The sequence below is a fragment of the Prionailurus bengalensis genome, chromosome B3, assembly GCF_016509475.1.
Source record: "Prionailurus bengalensis isolate Pbe53 chromosome B3, Fcat_Pben_1.1_paternal_pri, whole genome shotgun sequence".
In the NCBI taxonomy this organism is placed as follows: domain Eukaryota; kingdom Metazoa; phylum Chordata; class Mammalia; order Carnivora; family Felidae; genus Prionailurus; species Prionailurus bengalensis.
The window spans coordinates 144576431-144598694 of NC_057355.1; the positions used below are offsets into that span (position 1 = coordinate 144576431).

General features: G+C 51.5%; 1 protein-coding gene and 1 non-coding gene across 2 annotated transcripts in view; one reads left to right on the forward strand and one right to left on the reverse strand.

Moving 5' to 3' along the window:
* The window catches only part of PPP2R5C (protein phosphatase 2 regulatory subunit B'gamma), a 129288-nt gene extending 118722 nt beyond the window's left edge, over positions 1–10566 (forward strand). The window contains 1 exon segment of the mRNA XM_043557041.1: positions 7682–10566. Coding sequence (XP_043412976.1) covers positions 7682–7813 — 132 coding nt within the window. The 3' untranslated portion in view covers positions 7814–10566.
* A 10673-nt stretch (positions 10567–21239) lies between these two features.
* LOC122469737 lies at positions 21240–21299 on the reverse strand. The gene has a single exon (XR_006293620.1). It is a non-coding gene; the product is annotated as a U7 small nuclear RNA (small nuclear RNA).
* Between the last annotated feature and the right edge of the window lie 965 nt (positions 21300–22264).

Consider the following 22264-nt stretch of genomic DNA (forward strand, 5'->3'; position numbering starts at 1 on the left):
GGCGACGTGTGTGTTCCTTCACCCTGCCGTGACCCCGGCCTCAGCAGAGGTTTTTACTCCTCGTAAGAAGCCTCTCCTGCGGTGGCCGCTGTGTGGCACTTCTGTTGCTGAGACCAGTCTGTAGCATTCTTGTTCCCACCTCTCTTTGCCCTGAGCTCCAGAGAGGACTAGGGGCCCCACACGGCTCTCCCACTCCCGCATGGAGTGCGCCCCACTTTTCCCTCAGGGCAGCCAGAAGCTGAAATGCTGGTTAAAAAGCAACCCCTGTGCCTCCTCGTGAGAGTCGTGGTTCCTCGTGCTGCTCTGAGCCCCTGAGGTGCTGTGCCCAGGCAGCCACTGCACTTGGCAGATGGGCACCAGCCGGGTGTCCTGAGTCACGAGACATTCCCCAGATACCAAGACGAGAACAGGACACAGCTTCAAGGAGCTTAGGATCTGTGAGGGGAGCCAGATGGAAGCAAAGAGAATTCATTTCAGATGGTCAGATTATAACCCATGAGATGCTGGAGAGGAAGCCAGGAGGTCTGCTTCCTGCCTCTGACGGGGACGCGTAAAGACACCCTGTGGCGGTGGCACGGCCAGGCCGAGGTGTCCCCAGCAGGAGGGCTGAGCTCCTTGGAGGGGAAGTCTCAAAGGGGACCTCCCCAGTCTGAATTTGGGGGAAGGTCCTCGAGGCAGAGAGAGCAGAGTCAGGAATCCGAGTTGTTCGGCACAGGTGGACTGTTGGCTATGGAGGAGGGGCTGGGTTGGTCTGGACGAGGGACGAAGCTGGAGACGGAACAAATGTCGATTGTATCCCCAAAATGGATGCAGGTGTTAGTGTCTTAAGGAGTGAAGTGGTGTCGTCAGACTTGCATTCCAGAAAGTTCTTTGTGGCAGCCAGGAGGCTGGTGTCCTGGGAGGGGCCCGCCCTGGGGGCTCTCTAGAAGTATGTGGCCGCGGCTGGGTTGACAGGAATGGTGGGGTGGAGGGCCGTGTCTGAGGGCCCAACAGCGCTGTGAACAGAGGCCAGGCAGGGAGACCCCCGGGGAGCGGGGAGCCATCGGGAGGGGCAGGGAGCAGTCTCGGGGCGGTTGTGTTCCATCCGTTGGGCCCATCGTGTCCGGAGAGGCCGGGAGGGTAAAACCCGATGACTGGCTTAGCAGCCAAGAGCTCCCCCACCCCAGCGTCTGTGGTACCATTGGAGGGGCCGTGGGGAGGGAGTGGGGGCGCGGGCAGCTCCCTCAGTCCCTCCCATCAGCCCAGTGACTTGTTTGTTGCCAAGCGTGACGGGCTTGCGGGGCACCTGCTCGCGGCTCCCCCACCCCCGTGTCTTCCTCCCCTGCCGTCCCCCTCACAGACAAAGGGGACACGTAGCTCACTGTCACCATCACTGTAGCCCTCTGCCGTGACCTTACCCCGCGTTCTACTCAGAGACAGAGACGCCCGAGGCCAGAAACGCGTCTGCGGCTCCCAGAGCCCAAGGACGGTGGGTCCCAGGGCCGCCGGGACCCGAAGGCACACCAGCCCTTCCCTCCGTGCCCGGGCCCCAGGGTCGCAGCGTGCAACCCAGCCGTCCCAGCCTCCCAGCCGCCTCGCGGAGTTCCGGCTAGAGAGCGGAGATGCCGAGGGTGTGGACACAGGGGTGGGGCTGATAAGGCGGTTCCAGTGAGTTAGAGCGTGGGGTGAAGGGGTGAGGCCGGCAGGTGCGTGCGGCCGGGGTGGTGAGCGGAGCTGTCGGCATGGAGCGGGCACGTGGACTCCGGCCCGGGGACCGGGGAAGGCTCTGGAAGGGAGGCTGCAGCCTGCATCGCGCTCCTTGCCCGGCGCCCCGCGGGCCGAGGAGAATGAAAGGGCTCTGGTTTGTGAGGCCCCGCGGGTGCGGGCCGGAGGGGGGGCCCCGGGGAGGGCGCCGGCGGGGAGACGTGCCCCCCGCCAGGATGAGGCCCTTGGCGTCCGGAGCCTGAGCGCGAACAGAGAGGGGCTCCCAGCTTTGCGTTGCAGCATGCGGTGGGTGTGTGGTGGAGCGAACACCGTGAGCCTCCCGGTGGCAATGGGGAGGGACAGGCCTCTGTCTGAAGATGTGCAGACGCTGAGAGAGACAGTGAGCGGACAGGCCCGCCAGGTAACAGCGCGCAGAGCTGAGCTGGGGCGCGCCCGCGCTAGTTTGTTTAAGAAACACTTGTAGGAGGTGACGGGATCCAGGCCAGCGCCTTCAGTGTGAGCCCAGCGAGAGACTCCGTGTCGGGAAGCTCAGAGACAGTCGCTGCTCCGTACGTCCTAACGACCAAAGTACTGGGCGGAATCTTTGAGAGTTTTGATTATTTGCCTCGTTTATGTTAACAGCAATGATCTCAGCCCTTAACTGTCCTTCAGATGTCAACCTGGGCGAAAATCAGACCTTTGGCAGTGGTGTCTCTCCACGCTCTTCCCTCTGCACCGTCCCACGTGCTGTGGCGCCGCCGGGGCGTCCCCTGCCTTGCCCCCCCCCCCCCCCCGGCCCCAGGACACTGGGCAGAGAGCCTCATTCTCCTCCCCTTCGCACTGCCTCCCGGGGCCGCTCAGGAGCCAGGGACGCCTGCAGGGACCACCTCACGCCACGCCTGTGCTCAGCTGGTTTGTTTCCACGGTGGCAGAAATACGTGTTCAGATCACCACCGATCCAGAGACAGACGTTTCTTACTAAACCGGGAAGATGTACCGTGTGGGCTCCGCAGAGGGTCATGTGCCAAGTCCCTGCCTGCGTGAGGAGCCTGTCGCCTGCTGAGTTTCTCTGAACGTGCCTACCTGTCTTCACTTCCTGGGACCCAGCACAGTCCTGCCTGGATCGGGGCGCGGGGGGCGCGGGGGCCTCGCTGACTCTGACTCTGCAACTTGAATCCCCGGGGGGCCAGCTCCACAAGTCCTGGTGACACCCAGCACTACGATGCCGAAGCCTGAAAGGTCACGCGGGCCAGACCGTGTTGTGCACCAGATAGAGGTGGATGCGGCGTCGTCAGTGCTTGGAACCCACTGAAGCAGAGAGGGCGCTAGTAAGACTCCACTCCCCACCTGCTCGGATGGGGTCAGGCGTTAGCAAGAGCACGGGACCTCCGCCGACCAGGCTGCACGGGGCTGCCGAGCCCTCGAAGCGTGGCCACCTGCGCCGAGCTGTTGTGCGGTCAGCCGACAGCACGGGAGCTCCCAGGCTCGGTATGAAGAAAAGAATGCAAAAACCGCTCATTCGTAATTTTCCGTTGTCGCGATGATACTAGCATTTGGGGTATATCGGGCCGAATAAAAAATACTTTTAAAGTTAATTTCATCTATTGCCCTTTACTCTTTTAATGTGGCTACTAGAAAACTTGGAGTTCCATACTTGGAGCACGTTATTTTTCCATTGGGCAGCACTGGTCCACACTCCTTTTTTCATAGAGCTGCCCAAAGAGGGCGACCCCACTGACCAAGTCCATGCCGCTTCCTGCCCAGCCAGCCCCTAGCCTTCGGTGAAGATCAAACCTTGAAAATACAGAGGAGAAACGCAGAACACTCCTAGTAAATGTAATCCAGATAGATTCCATAATTTCCTTACCATTAATATTCTTAGCAATGAGCAAAGTGAAGAAAAAAATTATATTTTTCTCTGTACTGGCTCTGGGGGTGTTAATTTTCCTGCTTCTTTTTTTTTTTTTTTTTTTTTTTAACCGGGACAGGGTCATTTTTTAAACTACCGTTTTGGTTTTACGGCTCACAGTATGCTAAAGCCGTGAGAGCTTGCCCATCACTTGCAGACTCAGAGAAAATCAGATCAGTGTCCCTCCTACCACGACGTTGCCCAAGAATTTGTGACCACATTCGTTTTTAAGTCGCATAGACCATGCGGAGTTGGAAAGGAAATTGGCCGAAAGGAAACTGTGCATTAAATAGTTTGGCTTTGGAGGCTTTTGGGTTTGTTCAGTTTTCTGTTTTGGAGGGTTTTGTTTTGGTTTTTTTTTTGGTTTTTTTTTTTTTGGTACACCCTTTGGTCCAGGGAGAGAATGACCTGTGTCCAGAATGTAATGGAGGTGTACGTTATGGTCCTATTTATGATTTAAGGTGACTCTAAGGGATCAAGTATTTGTTCAAGAACGCAAACCAAAAGAGCATTCTAATGTTGAGTGAAAAACCGCCTCTTAGAGTTGACCCTAGTATTTGTGGGCCCGCCAGTCCCGAGAACACCTTCCACATGGTGGACGCACCCCCCTTTCCTTAGCACAGGGCACAGCTCCTTCCCAGGGGAGCACCTTCCACGTAACGTGAAGGGATCGCTGTCAAATCACCTGCCCACTTAGTGCTGAGTTTCCTAGAGAACTCTTGTATCATGACTCTTGAAATGAGATGAAACAAGTTTTTCTGTGTATTCGACAGTCCTACAAAAATTATTTGCCCGCTCCTGCCTCTTAGATTCCTATGATCGCGTTCCTGGGTCAGAAGACCGGATGCCATTGAAATGCCACTTCTCCCCAAATTAACGTTATCTCAGTCAGACTCCCAGCACACTTTTTGTTTTTTTTAATGACATGCGGATTCCAAAATTCATATGGAAACACAGAGGACCCAGAATAGCCAAAACAACTTTGAAAAAGAATAAAACTGGAAGATTAATACCACCCAATTTGAAGACTTCTTACCGATTTCAACAGTTCAGTGGAATCCACCCCTCCCCCAATCTCAAACTATCTAGATGAATATGTTTATAGTGCAGGCTCTTAGGTATAATATTTGATACGATAGACTCTTACGAATTTGAAAAATGTTGGAGTCATGTTCCTGAAACTCTCAAAAACTCTGCTGTTAAAGCAAGGAGAAGATAGCTAGATGCAGGAAAGTTATGTGCACAATTTGGAGAGCGAATAACAGCTAAAAATTAAAATTTGAATATTTTCAGTGCGCTTCTCATTTTGTTTTTGGCTAATTTTATTTTTTGCAAAATAAGTCCACCCTTATTTAAGACGATTTGAACGTCAGCCAGAACGGGAGGCATAGGAGGTGGATGGCAGAACTGTACCAGGGGAGGGGAGGAAGTCCTCCGGGAGGGGGGGCGGTGGTTGGTTGGAATTTTCTAGAGAAATTCAAATTATATGTTGACCTGTGAGAACCATGATTTGTTTCGTTTTTGAGAAACTTGTATAACCCTACATAGAACATCCGAAGAAAAATAGTAAATCGCGTGTTTATGACATTTCTACCAGAGATGTTTAAAATGTTTACAATTCTCGTTGTTAACAGTCAGTTGGGAGAAAAGCAGTGTCAACCATGCAAATAAAGAAGGTGTAGGCAGACGAAAGGTGGGAAGCGAAGGTACCACTTAACACGTAGAGTGTGTTTAAGGCTCGTGTCCTCGGGCGAAGCCCTGACAAACTAACGCTGGACATGGAGTATTTTCCCGCTTCCCCCTGTCGTGCCAGCTTGTGGTGGGAAGGACCGAGGGGGTCCCTCGAGAAGCCCTGACTGGTTGTGTCCTCAGTGGCGTAGTAAAAACGCGCGCCGCCATTGTCCGCGAGGCGTCCTCTTCTGTTACCACTTACCTGTGTGAACTTGGCCTTTCAGACCTGCGGACGCGCAGCCGACAGAGGCCCGGCCTCCAGCCCTTCCTTGCTCTCCCCCCACCCCCACCCCGCCATCCCCTCTGCTCGTGCTCCCTCCTCCTTCCCTGCCTGCCGTGCTTCTGGTCTTCTCCCTCTCGTGGTTCGTGAAAATCGCGCTCTGCCCTACCCGCCAGGCTAAGATGCCCACGCAGAAAGGCCCAGACGGGCCCGGCGCCCTCGCCGACCCTTCGGGTGCTCGGGGCTCATGTTTGTTCTCTCCGCTTGCCTGCACTGGTTCCAGTTCCGAGGTTTTCACTGTTGGCTTTTTCTGTCGAAAAGCTGCTTCTCTGGAATGAAGGCCTGTGTCGGCAGTGATCAAATATTTCCAGGACGTCCAAGTGTTGGTTTCGTTTGGCCTCGCTTAGGCTTTATTTTACAGCTGCACGTGGAAGGGACACAAAATCCAGGGTAGAATTTTCCCTCTTGAGTGTCTTGTGGGCCAAAAGCAAACGTGCGTCGGCACCGTGGCTGACAGTCCTCGGGGCGCGTGCCCTCACGGCCTCCTGACGCGGGCGGCTCTCCAGAAACCATCTCTGGCTAGCTTTCAGGGGGAGAACTCAAAATCCCCACCTTTACCACCACCGAGTGTTAATTTCCAAGTAACATTTCTAGCAATATTCCTAACATGTCGCACAACGTTCCTTCCGAACCCTGACGTTGTTGCCGTTTCCGTAGGTAAATTTGCAGAAAATCTCCCCGGGAAGTGTTAGCTCTGCAAAAGATGGGAACTTTTCACGTATGACTTTTCCGCACGCTCTGGAATTGTTCTTAAAAGCCAGGAAAAGTCTACTTTCTGTCTGCTGAGGGTAGACATCCAGGAACTGTGAGAGGCTGTGGTTATGTCCTTCCTGTCAGACGACGGACTTCCCTCGAATTTTCTCCGATAAGGCATTAGTTCTCTACCGCAAAGAGAATGTGTTCTCTTTAAACTCTGTCTTCTTTTTGATGGAGACGCGAAGCAGAAGGGCTTGGTTCTGGTTAAAGTGTGCAACTAATTGGCAGTCTTCTGGTGGATATATGGCGTTGAGATGACTTCGATGGCTCGTTTCGTTTCAGAAGTACTGGCATTAATGCGGTAGCTCTGCCTCAAAACTGAGTGATTTGTGCAATTGCTATCCATGGAAATGTGGGCGCTTTGGGTGCAAACTGCCCAGATCAGGCCCCCCACCCCGCTTTCTTTGCAGATTCACGATGCTCTAAAGCCTCGTGGAAAAACAGGAACCTTTTTTTAAAAATGTTTAAGTGAAGGGGCGCCTGGGGGGCTCAGTCAGTTAAGCCTCCGACTTTGGCTCAGGTCATAATCTCGTGGTGCATGGGTTCGAGCCCCGCTTAGGGCTCTGGGCTGACAGCTCGGAGCCGGGAGCCTGCTTCGGATTCTGTGTCTCCCTCTCTCTCTGCCCCTTCCCCACTCATGCTCTGTCTCTCTCTCTCAAAAATAAATAAGCGTTAAGAGAAATAAATAAATACGATTAAGTAAAACCTAAAAACTGAACTTGAGGAAGAGGACGAGGTGGAGAAGGAGGTCTTTTATTTCTGATTCTTAATATTGGGAAATTTCACGTGAATGATTAAAATACTGTTTTTCTAAGTCCTAGAGGGCTTGTCCCCACAAGCGACCCATTTAGCACCTCTTCCCTTGAAGACCTTTTTCCAAATTTGACAGCAGTTTGAGACCTTTGCTCGACTCCAAATCCAGCGTTAATGTGTTTCCCTTCCATTCGTTTTATCCACCTCCAAAGGAAATTTCCACTTTCTGAACGGCTTCGGTAGCGGGCATCGGCATAAAAATGCCTTTCGTCCTCTTTGATGAAGTAGGAGGGTTTTGATAGCGATGAGATTTGCTGAAACCAGTGGATTTGCAAGACAGAGGGGTGTGGAGTGCTGGGTGCAGAGCCACACTTTTTAGACCGGATTGCCAGCCCATCACCCTGGTGGTTAGGTCGTCTCCAACGGCCCAGGCCGTGGGGGGTGAGGCCCGCGCCGCAGAGTTCTCAGGGCAGCCCTGGAGCGTGCGTGCTGGGCTCCCGGCCCACGGCTGCCCTCTGACCCCTGCGTGGCCTCGTTGGTCGCCAACGTCCCTGCATTTTTGATTCCAGGCCCAGAAAGATCTGAAGAAGGACCGGCCCCTCGTGCGCCGCAAGTCTGAGCTGCCTCAGGACCTCCACACCAAGAACGCCTTGGAGGCTCACTGCAGAGCTGACCAGCTGGTCTCCCAGGACGGGCGCTAGTCCCCCGGAGGACCGCGTCGGGCTGGGGACACCTGCTCTCTCCTGGAGTCTGTAGAAAATACATCCCTTGTGTGCCATACGAGTCGGTTACACTCAGAGTCTGAGCTTTTCTTCCACCCCGTTCTGTAGGCAGCGACACACTCTGCCTCAGCTCGAGATTAGGAGTTCAAACAATGGTGGCTTCCCCGATGTGTCCGTGGAGCCCGAGGGCCACCGGCCGCGTCCCCGGCGCGTCGTCTCGGCCCCCGCACGGCCCCCGTGAGACGGCTTCCCCAAATCAGAGCTAAGGAGAGCACCCTAGACATCTTCACGTTCGGCCCAGACGGAATCCGCGATCGTTTACCATAAGTGGTTCTGTGATCGTGTGGATGTGCTTCAGATCAGAGGAACCCTTGAAACAGAAACGCATCGCGTATTCTTGAAGACTCCACAACCTCCTCGATTGTTTCCACGCGACTGTTGCGCCAGTAGTCAGTCGTTTCCTCTCCTTGCTCGCTCTCTCTTTTTTTTCCCTTTTCATCCCGTTGACGTGGTCCTTTGCTGTCATCATTCTAACACAGCTTACTGGGAAAAGTGACATGACAATCCTCGGCCACTGTGTTTTCCTGAGGTGTTTCTTTACTTTGCCTGATGACCCGTGTGCCGTGTTACTCTCGTGCACAGCTAAAGCCATACTTCAAGCCCGCGGCCCAGCACCAGGGACTCCACGAGCGAGCTCGTGGGAGAAACGTGTTTTTAGAAAGCGCCTTTCTCCGTCCACCTTGACCGGAATTGGAATTTTAAAACGATGTGTCCCCCCTTTTTTTTTTTCTTCGCATTTTTTTGTCTCTACTGACACACGGTTGCCCTTTAACGAGGCTCTCGAATGAATAAAATTCTCATCTCTAAGAATTGATTTGATACATTTTGTAGAAAGTTAGAGCGAGACCCTCTCGAGCTCGGCCAGTCCGGCCCCCGCCTCTGGGCATAAAGTAACAAAAATGCCACCAAACGCCACCGTCCGTGCCGGGCGCTGCCCTGACATCCGCTGGGTGCCGGACGCGGGCCCGAGGGCTCGGACGGGCAGCCGCCAGGGCTGCGGTGAGTCCCTCCCGGCCGACCAGAGCACGCGGTATAAACACCTCATCAGGAAAAGACACTGTCTGAGTTTCCATGGGTCTTCAAATGCTGCTATAGAGCCACAGATTTCCCTGCATGTTCTGAGCTTTCTGTTTGAATGGAACCGCACGAGGAGAAAAACCCTTCACCCGGGGTGCGTCTGCTCCGTATTTCTCTCAGGGTGGCCAGTGTTTTGACTTCCTTATCCTGCTTGAAAGCTATTTGAGATGTGTACTGCTATCCCGAGCAAGTGATTCAGTTTCCTTGGTCTGTGGCATAAGATGATACAAGTCCGTGTTAAATGTCGCTGATGCACAGAAGATAAGATGTGGTTTCTCTCAGGCTGTCCGTTCTGACTCGAGGTCGTGGGCGTCCGCTGACACGTTGTGGGAAGCGGACCTGGGCCCCGGGCAGCTGTGACGCCTGCTGCTCCCGGGGTGGCCTCCGTCCCTCCGTCCGCAACGTCAGTGTCCCCGTGTCCCGGAGGAAGGTTGCAGAGGGGGGTGGCGGGGTGGGCCCCGTGTTCGGAGCAAGGGCTCACTGAAAAAAACTGCCCCAGCTGGAAGCAGGAAGGGCCACCTTGGGAGAAGAAATGCTTCCTGAGAAACTTGACAAGTACCTATCAATTGTACCATTATGAAATGTATCCTTTAAAAACAAAAAGTTTAGATGCCTTCTCCTTTTGAGGGAAAAAGGGTGCTTTTTATTGTATAAAGCAGCGTCTTATGTATTTTGATATACCATTGTTTGAACTTCCGTCTTTAGCTGATAGATCCTCAGATACCCTTGATTTTGGATGTTCGGTATGTGTCGAGAGAGAGGGTCCTGGGAAGGCCCCCCCCCTCTGCCCTCGGTAAAAAGCGAAATATCCTTGTCTGGGTGACTGTATAGAGCTCAGCCTGTAAAAACACCTTTTCTGTCGAGCTTCTATCTCTGCTCTTTATTGAAGACAAACATTCACCAAAAAGGGGGGGAAAAAAAGTTTTGAGAGAAACTAATTTTCTTTGACGAGAGTATTATTTCATATTTTGGCCTATTAAAGTTTTCCTAGTTAGTACTCAGATTCCCTGTGCTAATTGTTCGACTTATATAAGATACACCATTTATTATATTATATAGATACACCGTTTCTCCTGCACCAAACTGATTTCAAAAGTACGACATTGAGAACAAACCGGTGACTGTTTTTCTTCATAAAGTCCTGCATTCGGCATCTTCACTGTTTCCAGACTGTATCTGTACATCAGAAATGTCACTATTCCGAGTGTCTTTTTAGTGTGGCTTTAGTACGGCTTCCTTTTAATATTGTACATACATTGTATCTTTGTTTTATGGTAATAAGTAATAAAAATGTAGACTTCATATTTTGTACAAAATGTCCTATGTACAGAATAAAAAAAAGTTCATAGAAACAGCAAAAATAGGTAAGTGGCACAATTATTTTTCTTTAGAAGATATCTGTAACTTTACGCTTTAGTGAAATGTTAAGTACCTACATATTTTTTAACATTTTGTAATTCAGAACTTTTTGTTTCGACATTGTTTATGAAGAGGAAACTTCATACACTCGCCATTTAATATGCTCTTTTATCTAATTTTAAAAAACTCTAAAAATGGTGTATTATATGGACTAAATAAAGAACATGTGAATTTTACTGCTCATCATGAAACTAAATTTAGCCACGGTGTCGGGCCAGCCGGTCCTGGTCACTATCGAGTTTCCCTCCGGCCTAGGCAGCCGTGCCTGGGACACCGGCCGGGGGATGGGCAGTGTGGACGGAGTCCCTCACTCCAGCCGGGCGTGTGCTGGGCCCTCCTGGGCTCGTCCCGTGGGCTCATCCTTCACTTCCCTAGGGGAGAAAGCAACGGTGCCTTTCTCCACCAGCTCTCCTCTCCTCTCCTGAGTAGGCACGTGTGAGTCAGAACACGGTTTCTAGAAATGGAATCATTTGAGCCCGAATCGTGATGTTTAAAAGGATTCTGGAAAAAAGAAATTAATGTCTTGCAAACAGAATCGCTGAGAATCTGAATTTGGGGTCCCCCCCCCTCTTCTTCACGGGGATCTTCACCGATCCCACCAATGCTGTTGATGAAAAGCCAACCAAAGACGCAGAGTCGAGTCACTTCCTCAAGTCGTTGCCACGAACCACCCATGCCCTTGGCTGTGCTTGGTGACATTCCAGCCGGCGGGTGGGGCTCACTAGTTCCCTCTCTCTGTCCCAAGTCTTGTGACACCCTCACCAGTAAAAGCACAGGAGGTGTCGCCCTGGGCCCGGGGGTGTATTGGAGGGGCCCAGCCCCCCGCGGCGCATGGTCCTTGCACATGGTAACTCCATGGGGAAGTTTGGGGAACCGCGCGTACCCCACTTCACCCCGGGCAGGTACGTACCGCTGGTCAGAGGACACCTTAAACGTGGCGCAGCAAGGAGCTCGCTGGGCCCCGGGACCAGGTGGTGGACCGGGGGAAGCCAAGGGTAGCACCCCGGGGCGCAGGAGCCCCTGGGAGAACCCGGTAAATGGATGCTTGCCCTGGTCTGAGTCCAGCTTCGTGCCGCACTTCTCGCACGCCAGCAGGGGCCCCGGCTGTGTCTCCTTCCCTGAGAACCGGAACCTTCGTGCTCTCGGGGGCTGCCCGACGCTGTGTTCCTTTACTTACTTCTCATGACCCGGCAAAGTATCTGCCCGTGTTCATCCTCGCTGACCGGTGAGGACACGGGCTCGCAGAGGTCAGGTCACCTGCCCAAGGTCACATGAGTACTCAGTGGAGCTAGGTTCCAGCCCACGCAGTGTGGCCCCGGGGTCCATCGCCTCCCCTGAGGAACGCCTGAGTCCTACAGGTGAACACAAGAGGGCCACTGCCTGACTGTGACTTCACCTTCTGGAACTGGAGGGACCCGGAAACCATCCAGCCCGGTGGCCCCTTCACATACACACTCCAGAGGCCACTGTTTTTACATAGATCTAAAGTTTGCAATATTTGAACTACTTAAGACTCAAACGTGTCATACCAACTGTCAGCCCTTCGGGGTCCCTCCCCCCAACTCATTAGCTTCTGTCCTCATCAACTGTATGATGTTACTATATGAACCCGTAAATCTATCAAAACATCAGCTCTTTAATATTTGTGGTTTTACGTAAGATTTCATTGGGGGGGGGGCGGTGGAGAATGGATTCCACCATCAAAAAGTTTGAAATCCACTAAGATTAACTCTTTTAGGGAAGGAAATCGAAGGGGGAGAGTTGCTCTCCAGACTGTTCATAGCTGAGCGTTTCCCCACTCTGGCTCACTCTTGCGTCTTTCTGCTTTTTACAGAAGTTTTCTGTAAATTCCACAGCACTTTTCAGTAGTGGAGGAAAGAATTTTTTTTTTTTTTTTTTTTGAGAGTGTGTGTAAGCAGGGGAGGGGCAGAGAGAGGAAGAGAAAGAGTCCTACGCTCAGCATGGAGCCCGACGCTGGGCTTGATCTCATGACCGTGAGTGAGATCATGATCTGAGCCGAAATCAGGGGTCGGACGCTTAACCAACTGAGCCACCCAGGCGCCCGTCTTCTGATCACCCCCAGTTCGGGGTACACGTGGCTTGGTTTACCCCTGTGGGGCTTTTAGAGACAGTTCCATAAATACAAGCTGGAGCCGAACTCAGCTTTGTGGTTTATTTTATAGGACGACGTATATAACTGATGACTAATCGATCACGGCAGGCTTCTGACCCATCTGTCTTTCTCCAGTTTTATTGACATGTAATTGACATGCAGCCCAGTGTCAGTTCCAGGTGCACCAACGACCTGACTTACATACGGTGCTGCGAAATGAAGTTTCTCGTGAATGCCGGCCTCCTCGTTTAGTTACCCCAAAGAAAATCTCCTGGATTCCTGAACTAAGAACAGCCAGTAAGAAACACTTTGTGAACACTCAGCGGTGCGGGAGGAGGAACAGCCGCGGAGTAGTGGGCGTCTCAGCTGCGGGAAGCCCCCCACCGGCCCCGGAATCAGACACGTACAGGGAATCGCTTTTCCCCAGTGGGTCTGTGTCCCAGCGGCGTCTAGTAGAGGCACTCGGGCTCTGCCTGTCTCACGCACACGCACACCCCAGCGTGCTCCCGCCAGCTCTGTGCAGAATCAGGATATGAATTCGAGCGGGCGTTGGGAATACACGGTAACACTGAGAGGTCAGCCTAAGGTTACCTGTCCGTCTCCGGCAGGTGCCGTCACCTTGGCAGACTCTTCATCTCTGCCTCCAAAACGCATCTTCTAGAAATCTGCCTCAAACTCGTTGTAAATTTCAGGGCCCCTTGTAACCGGTGACGGCAAGGGGTTAGTCCCCTGCCCCTTTCCTTGGGGTTTCCTCCTGGAGCCCCAGGTTCCACTCCTAACACCGGGTAGATGAGCAGAGCATTGAGGAAGCTGTTCAGCACCCACGTAATGAGGCCGTGTTGAGACCTTGCTGAAAATGGGTTCCCTGATGGGTAAGGCAGCCCAGAGTGAGCGCACTGCCTGAGGCTGGAGACCAGAGCGGGGCCATCTCCTGAAAAACCAGAGTGTGGGGCAGCGCTGAGCCCTCACGATCCAGGCCGACCCCCAAGGCCACGTTCGCTGGCTGCTCTTGAGCTGAAAAGGGAGCGATGTGGATAATAAGCCTTACTGCTCGCTGAGTCGTTTTCTTTCGTTCGATGTTGCCAGAATGCAGAGGACCGTGTGGTGGCAGTTTCCTCCAGGAACGCCGGAGGCTGCTGCTTCCGGGGCTGTATCCTCGTGAGTTTCAAGAAGACCAGGGCAAGAAGCCCGCCACGTGGCCTGACGCCACGAGAAGAGCATGGGAGCGGGTGGGTGTCGACCTGCCTGGCGGGCTGAGGAACTTTGGGGGGAAGGGCCGCGGTCACACTGGGGACAGTGGGGGACACAGGTTAAAATCAGCAACAGGCAAAGCTGCGTAGGGCGGGGCCGTAGTGGGAGAGGCCAGGCTCAGAGCTCGGGCGTCCTTCCCCCGAGGTCGCTCCCCGCAGCGGCACTGCCTACGTGGTGCGAACCAGGGAGCCTCGATATCCAGACTGTTGGGTTTTTTTTTTTTCCTTAGGTCTACGCGTTTAGAGAGAAGAGAGAGACCATGAGTGGGGGAGGGGCAGAGAGAGAGGGAGGCACAGAATCCGAAGCAGGCTCCGGGCTCCGAGCCTTCGGCCCAGAGCCCGACGCGGGGCTCGAACCCACGAACCGTGAGATCGTGACCTGAGCTCACCTAGGCGCCCCGCTGTTGCATGGGGGTGACTCACATTGACGTGGCTGACCTTTGTGCCCAGCGCCCCCAGAGGTGCAGCCCGCAAGCCACGCCCCCATCGCACTGTTAGCGTGGACCAGCCAGCATGGCCCAAGGCCCCCAGGGCGACAGACACTCCTCAGGCGGGGCTTAGGGAGCAGAGGCCAAACCTCTCCTTGGGCACCGTGAGCCCCTCACCGCACGGAGGTCCTTGCAGACGAGGGCAGGCGGGTTCACTCGCCGGCCGAGGCCACGGCTCGCAAGGGCACCGGCGGGAGCCCGACCTGCAGGGCCCCTGACTCAGCCCTTCCCACGGCACAGCCGCGTGCAGACGGGGAAGGGCCCCGCTGGCTCCGTCAGGAGACCTGCCGTCCAGTTAACCCGTTCGAGAAGGCAGAGGACTCCAGCGAGCAGACCGCCAGCCTGACGACAGAAGGAAACAGACCCCAAAACGTCTGGGCCGCTCCCAACGACTCTGGGAGGGCGGCGCTCAATACCGTGGAATGGCTAAGAGGTGGCCTGATTTCAGTGTCAACGTTAAGTAAACGTGGGAAACATACCTCCCAACACACACGCATCTCTCCACTGTACCTAGCGACGTGAGGGCCCCGGCAAAGTCCCCAGAGTGCAGGAATCTCAGGCAAGAGAAACCTCATTCGCTCATTCATTCATTCATTCACTGCATAATGAACGCTGTAGGCCCCCTGTCCAAACTAAAAAGTCGTCAAAACGGTAACTCACGTCCGCTCTCACCAGCGTTTTCTCCAGCCTGGAGATCGGCATGGCTCCGTCTCAGAGCCAGAGCGTCATCCGTGGGGAGACCCAGGACGTCAGAGACTCGGGCGAGCGTAGAGCAGAGTCTGTCCAGGGCCCACATCGCCCAACTCCCGGCCCCGGGCTCGTGCCCACGTGGTACCAGGGTGAGACCCTAAATCTCCGCCTAAGTGACCCTGGGCCCAGTGTCATCTCTGTTGACAGGCACGGGTCCCCACCACCGGCCTGCACACTAGTCCCGGGTGTGAGAAGGCGCTTCCGCGTCCTCACCGCGGTATGAGAAACGGCCAAGGGAGCCGGTTCCTTGGGAAATGGATTGCATTCACGCCCTGTCCTTCATCCGACATGCCCTCCCTCCGCTTTTGGCACTAAAATACAGCTTCGTGAAATGGCAAACGGGGATAGCGGTTCCTTTTATAATTCCGCACTCGAAAACAGTTGGCAATACTGTGCCCCCCCCCCCCAGGTAGTTTTAGTAATACGACAATACTGATGATCGGCCTCCTGACCTATGAAATCCAGAATTCTAGGAATCCTGGTCTACGTCAAAGCCCTTGTTTCACAGGAAATAAAGTGGACTCAGAGAAAGGAAAGCCTTTGACTGGAGAGTGCTGGAATGCAGCGGGCGGGACGTAGTTAAGGGTTTCTGAGTTGTGTGTTTATGCAGTCCGTTATGCTGCCTGTCACTGCATCGTTTCCAGCCTGTGGATTTTTTTTTCCAATGTCTCTAGGAAACGCATATTCGAAAGACTTGTTTGAGCCTCTTTGGGAATCGTTTTTACTTTGTGAAGCAAAAGTTTAGGTACTTCCTGATTAGAAAATTTTTCCTGTTTTGGGGCGCCTGCGTGGCTCAGCCGGTTAAGCGGCCGACTTCGGCTCAGGTCATGATCTCGCGGTCCGTGAGTTCGAGCCCCGCGTCGGGCTCTGGGCCCACGGCTCAGAGCCTGGAGTCTGCTTGGGATTCTGTGTCTCCCTCTCTCTCCACCCCTCCCCTGCTCGCTCGCTCTCGCTCTCTCTCTGTCAATAATAAATAAACACTAAAAAGAAGAAAAGAATTCACTACAGGGGGTTGATAAGATCAGAGGTGGCATGTGACACTTGAATCCCCCAGGTGGGATGTGAGCTGGGGGCGGGGGGTCACGCGCGGAACGACCAGCGGCTCCGAGGCGCGGAACCCCCCACCGCCTCCGGGACCCGGGCGTCTGGACACGCGCGCGGAGCGTTGCCAAGACCCGGCGAGGCCCCGAGCGCCGTACGCGCCGAGGGGCTAGGGGGCTGGGCCGCAGCAGCAACGGGAGAGACGCGGTGGCCAGGCAAGAACACCGAGGGTTCCTGGTCCTGAAGACGTGGCCTGCCGGGCACCGTGCGCGGCACTGACGCGTGTTATCGCCTCCGTGGATCTTCGCACCGAGGCTGGGAGGCAGCCGGCGGCTGGAAACTCGGAGGCACAGGTGGCTCTCCGGGCTCGTGCGTGCACCTGTCGTCAGCGAGTGGCAAAGCTACGGAAGCCTAACCCCGAGCTGTAGGAGTCCGAACACGGCTGTCGCCTGTCGCCCACCGCCCGCGACCTGGTTCTTCCTGGGACGCGGGTAAGAATCCAGGAAAGAGAAGCAATTTCTAATGTGGGCGGCAGGCAGCTAGAAGCCGGTGGTCCCTTCAACATAATGCATCGGGCTCAGTCACTCGACAGACGTTTCTTTTCTCGAGCAAGGTAGGCCATCCTCCGCACCCCGCCACCTCGCAGAAGAGACCGGGATTGAAGAGCTCACCGAATGCGGTACCGAGCACATGTGGGGGTGGGAGGCACCCAGCCAGCCCACCTGGAGCCAGATGTTCCCAGAGGGATGCATCTCCTGACCCGATCCAACAAGTAGCACCAGGGCCAGGGGAGAGGCCCCTTCGCGGATGGAAAGCGTGGGGGCAGAGGAAAGGGGGCACGGGACCCCCTGGGCTGGCACGGCATCTGTGCCCAGGGGCCCGTCCACCACGCGTGCCGGGTGTGAAGTTCCAGGCAGAGCAGGGCAGGGCAGAGCCAAGGGGCGGGGAGCGAGAGCAGGGCCGTCACCCTGTGGTCACCTGGCCGTAAGCACGGCCGAGGCCCAGCCATCTACAGCATACTATTTACTGTGCACCTGCTATGTGCTCCTGGAACTTATTTCCTGGCAGGGAAAGGCAGACGAGAAGAGACTATCGGAGAGCAGAAGAGTCGTACAGTCCCAGAGCGGGGCCACCCTCCTCTGATGGGGGTCGGGCGGGGTGTCTAAGGGGGGACCGGAACAGCACGGATCTCGAGAGCCTGGGGGCAGGGGTGGAGGGCGTCCCGGCGGTGGAGACAGGTGTAAGTCCAGGGCATTTCGGTAACAGTGGAGACAACCAGACCCCGTGCCTGGCTGCCCAAAGAGAGTCCTGGGAAGGGGTGGGACGCTTTCTCATGTGTTCGCTGAGCGGTCACAGACCTTGACAGTAGCCCGCCCTGCTGGCCACGGGGTCAAGGCCGAAGACCACGGAAACGGGCCCAGCTGACTTCAGCGGACGTCTCGTGTTACACACGACGGAGAGACACGTTCAAGATTCCCAAGAAAACGTGAGGCAAGAATGGTTGTTCGCTTTCTGTTTCTGTTTTTGTCTTTAGCCAGTGAAACTGCTCATCGGCTCCAAAGGGCACAGAAAAAATTAATTTAATTATGGGTACGCAACAGCTCCTTCCCATGAGCCCTTCCTGACGAGTGTCGTGCAGAACAAGCTTCAGAAAACCACAAAATCGTCAGAGGACTTTCCGCTTTGGTCGGTGAGGGGGGGGCCTCGGATGTACTCAGGTGTGGAACTCAGACCAAGGACAGAGCTCTGGGGGACCGAACACTAAGTCAGCGTCGCACTCTGGCATCCTGCACCTGGCAGAAAATGGAACAGAGGGAGAGTGAGTGGACGGGAGTGTGAGCTCAGCGGCTCCCTTGCGGGTGTCAGCTGGGATAAATGGTTAGGTTGGTGACAATGAGGGGGAGGGGAAAGTGGCTACTGGCTAGTTTCCGAGAATCCACAGCCAGCGCCTAAGGAAGGAGGGGACAGGGTTATCGCGTGAATATATTGCTATAAAGACCACCGAAACAAGGACACAAGCCTTCCTAAATACCAAACGATGCATGGAAGCAGTTCACAGAGGGGAAGACGTCTCTCACACACGAAACAGCAAATAGAACATAAAGCATCATGACACCTGAAAACGTGTCACTGCTAGCGAAAAAGTCTAAGGTTAACTCCTCTGTTGAAACGGAAAAATATGTATTGTTCAGATTGGCTAAAAAAAAAAAAAAAGGCCATTCTGTGCTATAGTCTACGTTCTGTGTTTATCTGAGGCTTGTTTGATAATCGAATTCTATTCTGGGCACAGCACCACCCCTAAAACGACGTGATCCAATGGAAGGGTGGGCAAAGATATGTCAAGTAAGACAAATTAAAGGAACACAAAGGTCGCTGGGAATGCAAGCCGGTGCAGCCACTCTGGAAAACAGCATGGAGGTTCCTCAAAAAACTAAAAATAGAACTACCCTACGACCCAGCAATGGCACTACTAGGCATTTATCCAAGGGATACAGGTGTGCCGTTTCGAAGGGATACAGGCACCCCCACGTTTATAGCAGCACTATCGACAATAGCCAAAGTCTGGAAAGGGCCCAAATGTCCATCGATGGATGAATGGATAAGGAAGACGTGGTATATATATACAAGGGAGTATTACTCGGCGATGAAAAAGAATGAAATCTTGCGATTTGCAACTACGTGGATGGAACTGGAAGGTATTATGCTAAGTGAAATTAGTCAGAGAAAGACAAAAATCATAAGACTTCACTCATATGAGAACTTTAAGAGACAAAACCGATGAACATGAGGGAAGGGAAACAAAAATAATATAAAAACAGGGAGGGGGACAAAACATCAGAGACTCATAAATATGGAGAACAAACTGAGGGTTACAGGAGGGGTTGTGGGAGGGGTTGTGGGAGGGGGATGGGCTAAATGGGTCAGGGGCACTAAGGAATCTACTCCTGAAATCATTGTTGCACTAGATGCTAACTAATTGGGATGTAAATTTTTTAAAAATTAAATTAAAAAATTTAAAAATGTGAAAATAAAAAAAAAACCAAAGGTCGCGATTTTGATATTAAGGTATACTTCAGGTCTAAAATATTATACAAGACACAAGAGGACATTTTATAATATTCACGATGAAGAAAGAACACTGGTCAATATCTGTGCCCCAACGTTTCATACGGAAGTGAGAGCAGAAACTCATAGGTGCACACTGGTAACAGGAGACTTCAATCTCTCTGTCAGATTCAAACATCAAATAAAAAGTTAAAAAATAAAATAAAGTTAGAAATAAAGTAGATCTAAATAAAATGAAAAGGTGGATCCCACAGATGGACATTAAATTCTAGTCTTTAAATCAGAGAACACATCTTTTCAACTTCACCTGCAACATTTTTGAAAACTGACCGCAAAAAAAGAAAAGAAAACTGATCACATACTGAGCCACAAAAATCTGAAATTTCAACACAGAATAATACAACAGCACTCTGTGACAAAACTGGAAATTAAGAACAAAAATTCCTCCAAAGGTCTTTCCGCCTTGAAATGTTTAAGCCACTAAACAACTCTAAGATCAAGAGAGAAACGCAGAATCAATGCAGCATTTCAAAAAAAAAAAAGTAGTAGTAACAAAACCATGACCTGTCACAATCCATGAGATACAGCCAATGTTGGTTGTACTCAGAGACAGATTCCTAGCACTCAAAACCCATATCAAAAGTGTTCAAGTAAGTTAAATGTCAACATAAAAAGCTGCAAAAGAACAAGGTAGTATTTTTATTTTTTTTTCAACGTTTATTTATTTTTGGGACAGAGAGAGACAGAGCATGAACGGGGGAGGGGCAGAGAGAGAGGGAGACACAGAATCGGAAACAGGCTCCAGGCTCCGAGCCATCAGCCCAGAGCCCGACGTGGGGCTCGAACTCACGGACCGCGAGATCGTGAGCTGGCTGAAGTCGGACGCTTAACCGACTGCGCCACCCAGGCGCCCCCAAGGTAGTATTTTTAAAAGCAGAAAGTAAAGGATGTCCAACATCATCAGTTATCAGGGAAGTATCGGTTAAAACCACTATAATCTGTTGCTATATAGCAATAGCATGCACAGTGAATGACTATAATTAAAATCCTGACAATATCAAGTGTGGAACAACAGGAGGTCTCATGAAGCCTTACCTCAGAATGTTTATAGCAGCTTTGCAGTGGTCAAAAATTGAAACAAAATATCCGTCAACTGTGAATGGATGAACCAGTTGGATACATCCATACAATGGAATACTCCTCAGCAATTAAAAAAAAAAAAATGAATGAACCACTGATACATTCGATGTGGATGAAGCTCAAAAATGTTATTCTAAGTGAAAAGATACCGATACAAAAGGCTACATGATGTTTGATTCCGTTTTACGTGATGTTTCGGGGCAGGGGAGCTCTAGAAATCTGCGGTTGCCAGCAGCTGGGGTAAGAGAAAGCGCCACCACAGAAGGGCACAAGGCAGCTTTTTGGGGGGTGACAGGGAAACTCAGTATCTGAATTGAAGTGGTCACTACACAACTGTATGCATTTGTCATAACTCCTAGAACAGTATATTTTAAAGAATAGGATCTTGCCATATTTAAACTATATCCCAATAAGCCTGCCTTAAATAAATCAGCAAAAAAAAAATTTTTTTTAATAATAAAAAACTAATATTAGGTCCAAGGACCCGATGGTACACCAAGGGTTGGTCTGAAAAGAAAGCAGAGTGTAACAACAACAACAAAATTCGAATCATTCCAAAAGCAATAATTCATTAAGAAAAATTTTTGAATAGAATTTTTTCAAAAGTAGCAATTAAGAAAGAAAAAAAGTAGGAATTTAGTGAATTAAGTTTGAAACCAGAAAAACGAAAAATTGATAAATTATTTTCTTTTTTACGTTTATTTATTTATTTTGAGGGGGAGGGGCACAAGTGGGGGAGGGGCAGAGAGAAGGAGAGACAGAATCCCAAGCAGGCAAGAATCCCAATCACCAAGCACAGAGCTGAGGTGGGGCTTGAACCCACGAACTGTGAGATCATGCCCTGAGCTGAGATCAAGAGTCGGGTGCTTAGCCAACTGTCACCCAGGTGCCCCCAATAAATTACCTTTTTAAAACATCAAAAGGTAAATAAGTCACTAGCCAATTTGGTTTTTTTTATTTTATTATTTTATTTTTTTATTCTGGGGGGATGGGCAGGGAGCAGGGGTCTTCCGGTAAGCACTGAAAAACCTGCTAGACAAATTCTAAGAGATGTAACGCTCAACTTGGGGTTTTTTAATGGCATGGGTGAACCCCTAAACATCCAAAAGAAATAATGACAGAAGAAAAGTAACCATCAATTCAGAAGACATTTTTTAAAACCACGAGACTAATTTGTATAACAATAGGAAAATAAATTTGAAATGGATAATTTTCTAGGAAAATATAACCCAAACTGACTCCAGACATGATTTAGAAACTCTAAATCAGGAGTTAGTGAAAAAAAAGTGTTTGAAGAACCTTTCCTTAATAAGAGAACCATGCTGTGTTAATCAGGGTTTTCCAGAAATACAGAACCAATAGGATGAATGGATGGATAGATAGATAGATAGATAGATAGATAGATAGAGGATAGATAGGTAGATAAATGATAGATAGATAGATAGATACATACATACATACATACATAGCTAGGGGATAGATAGAGGATAGATAGATAGATAGATAGATAGATAGATAGATAGATAGATAGATAGAGATAGATAGAGGATAGATAAGTAGATAGAGGATAGATAGATAGATAGATAGATGATAGATTAGATGGATAGAGAGATAAATAGATAGATGGTAGGTAGGTAGATAGATAGATAGATAGATGATAGATTAGATGGATAGATAGATAAATAGATAGATGGTAGGTAGGTAGATAGATAGATAGATAGATATTAAGGAATTGGCTCATGTGATTACAGAGGCTGGCAAAGCCAAAATCTACAGGGTAGGCCGGCATGCTACAGATCCAGAGAACAGCTCGTGTTGCAGTCCAAGTCTGAAGGCCATCTGCTGACAGAATTCCCTCTTGTTTGGGGGAGGTCAGACTTTTGACCCATTCTGGCCTTCGACTGATTGGATAAGGCCCACCCATATTCGGGAGGGCAATCTGCTTTTACTCAAAGTCTACCAATTTAAATGTTACTCTCATCCCAAAACACCCTTACTGAAACATCCCGAATAAGTCTTGACCATA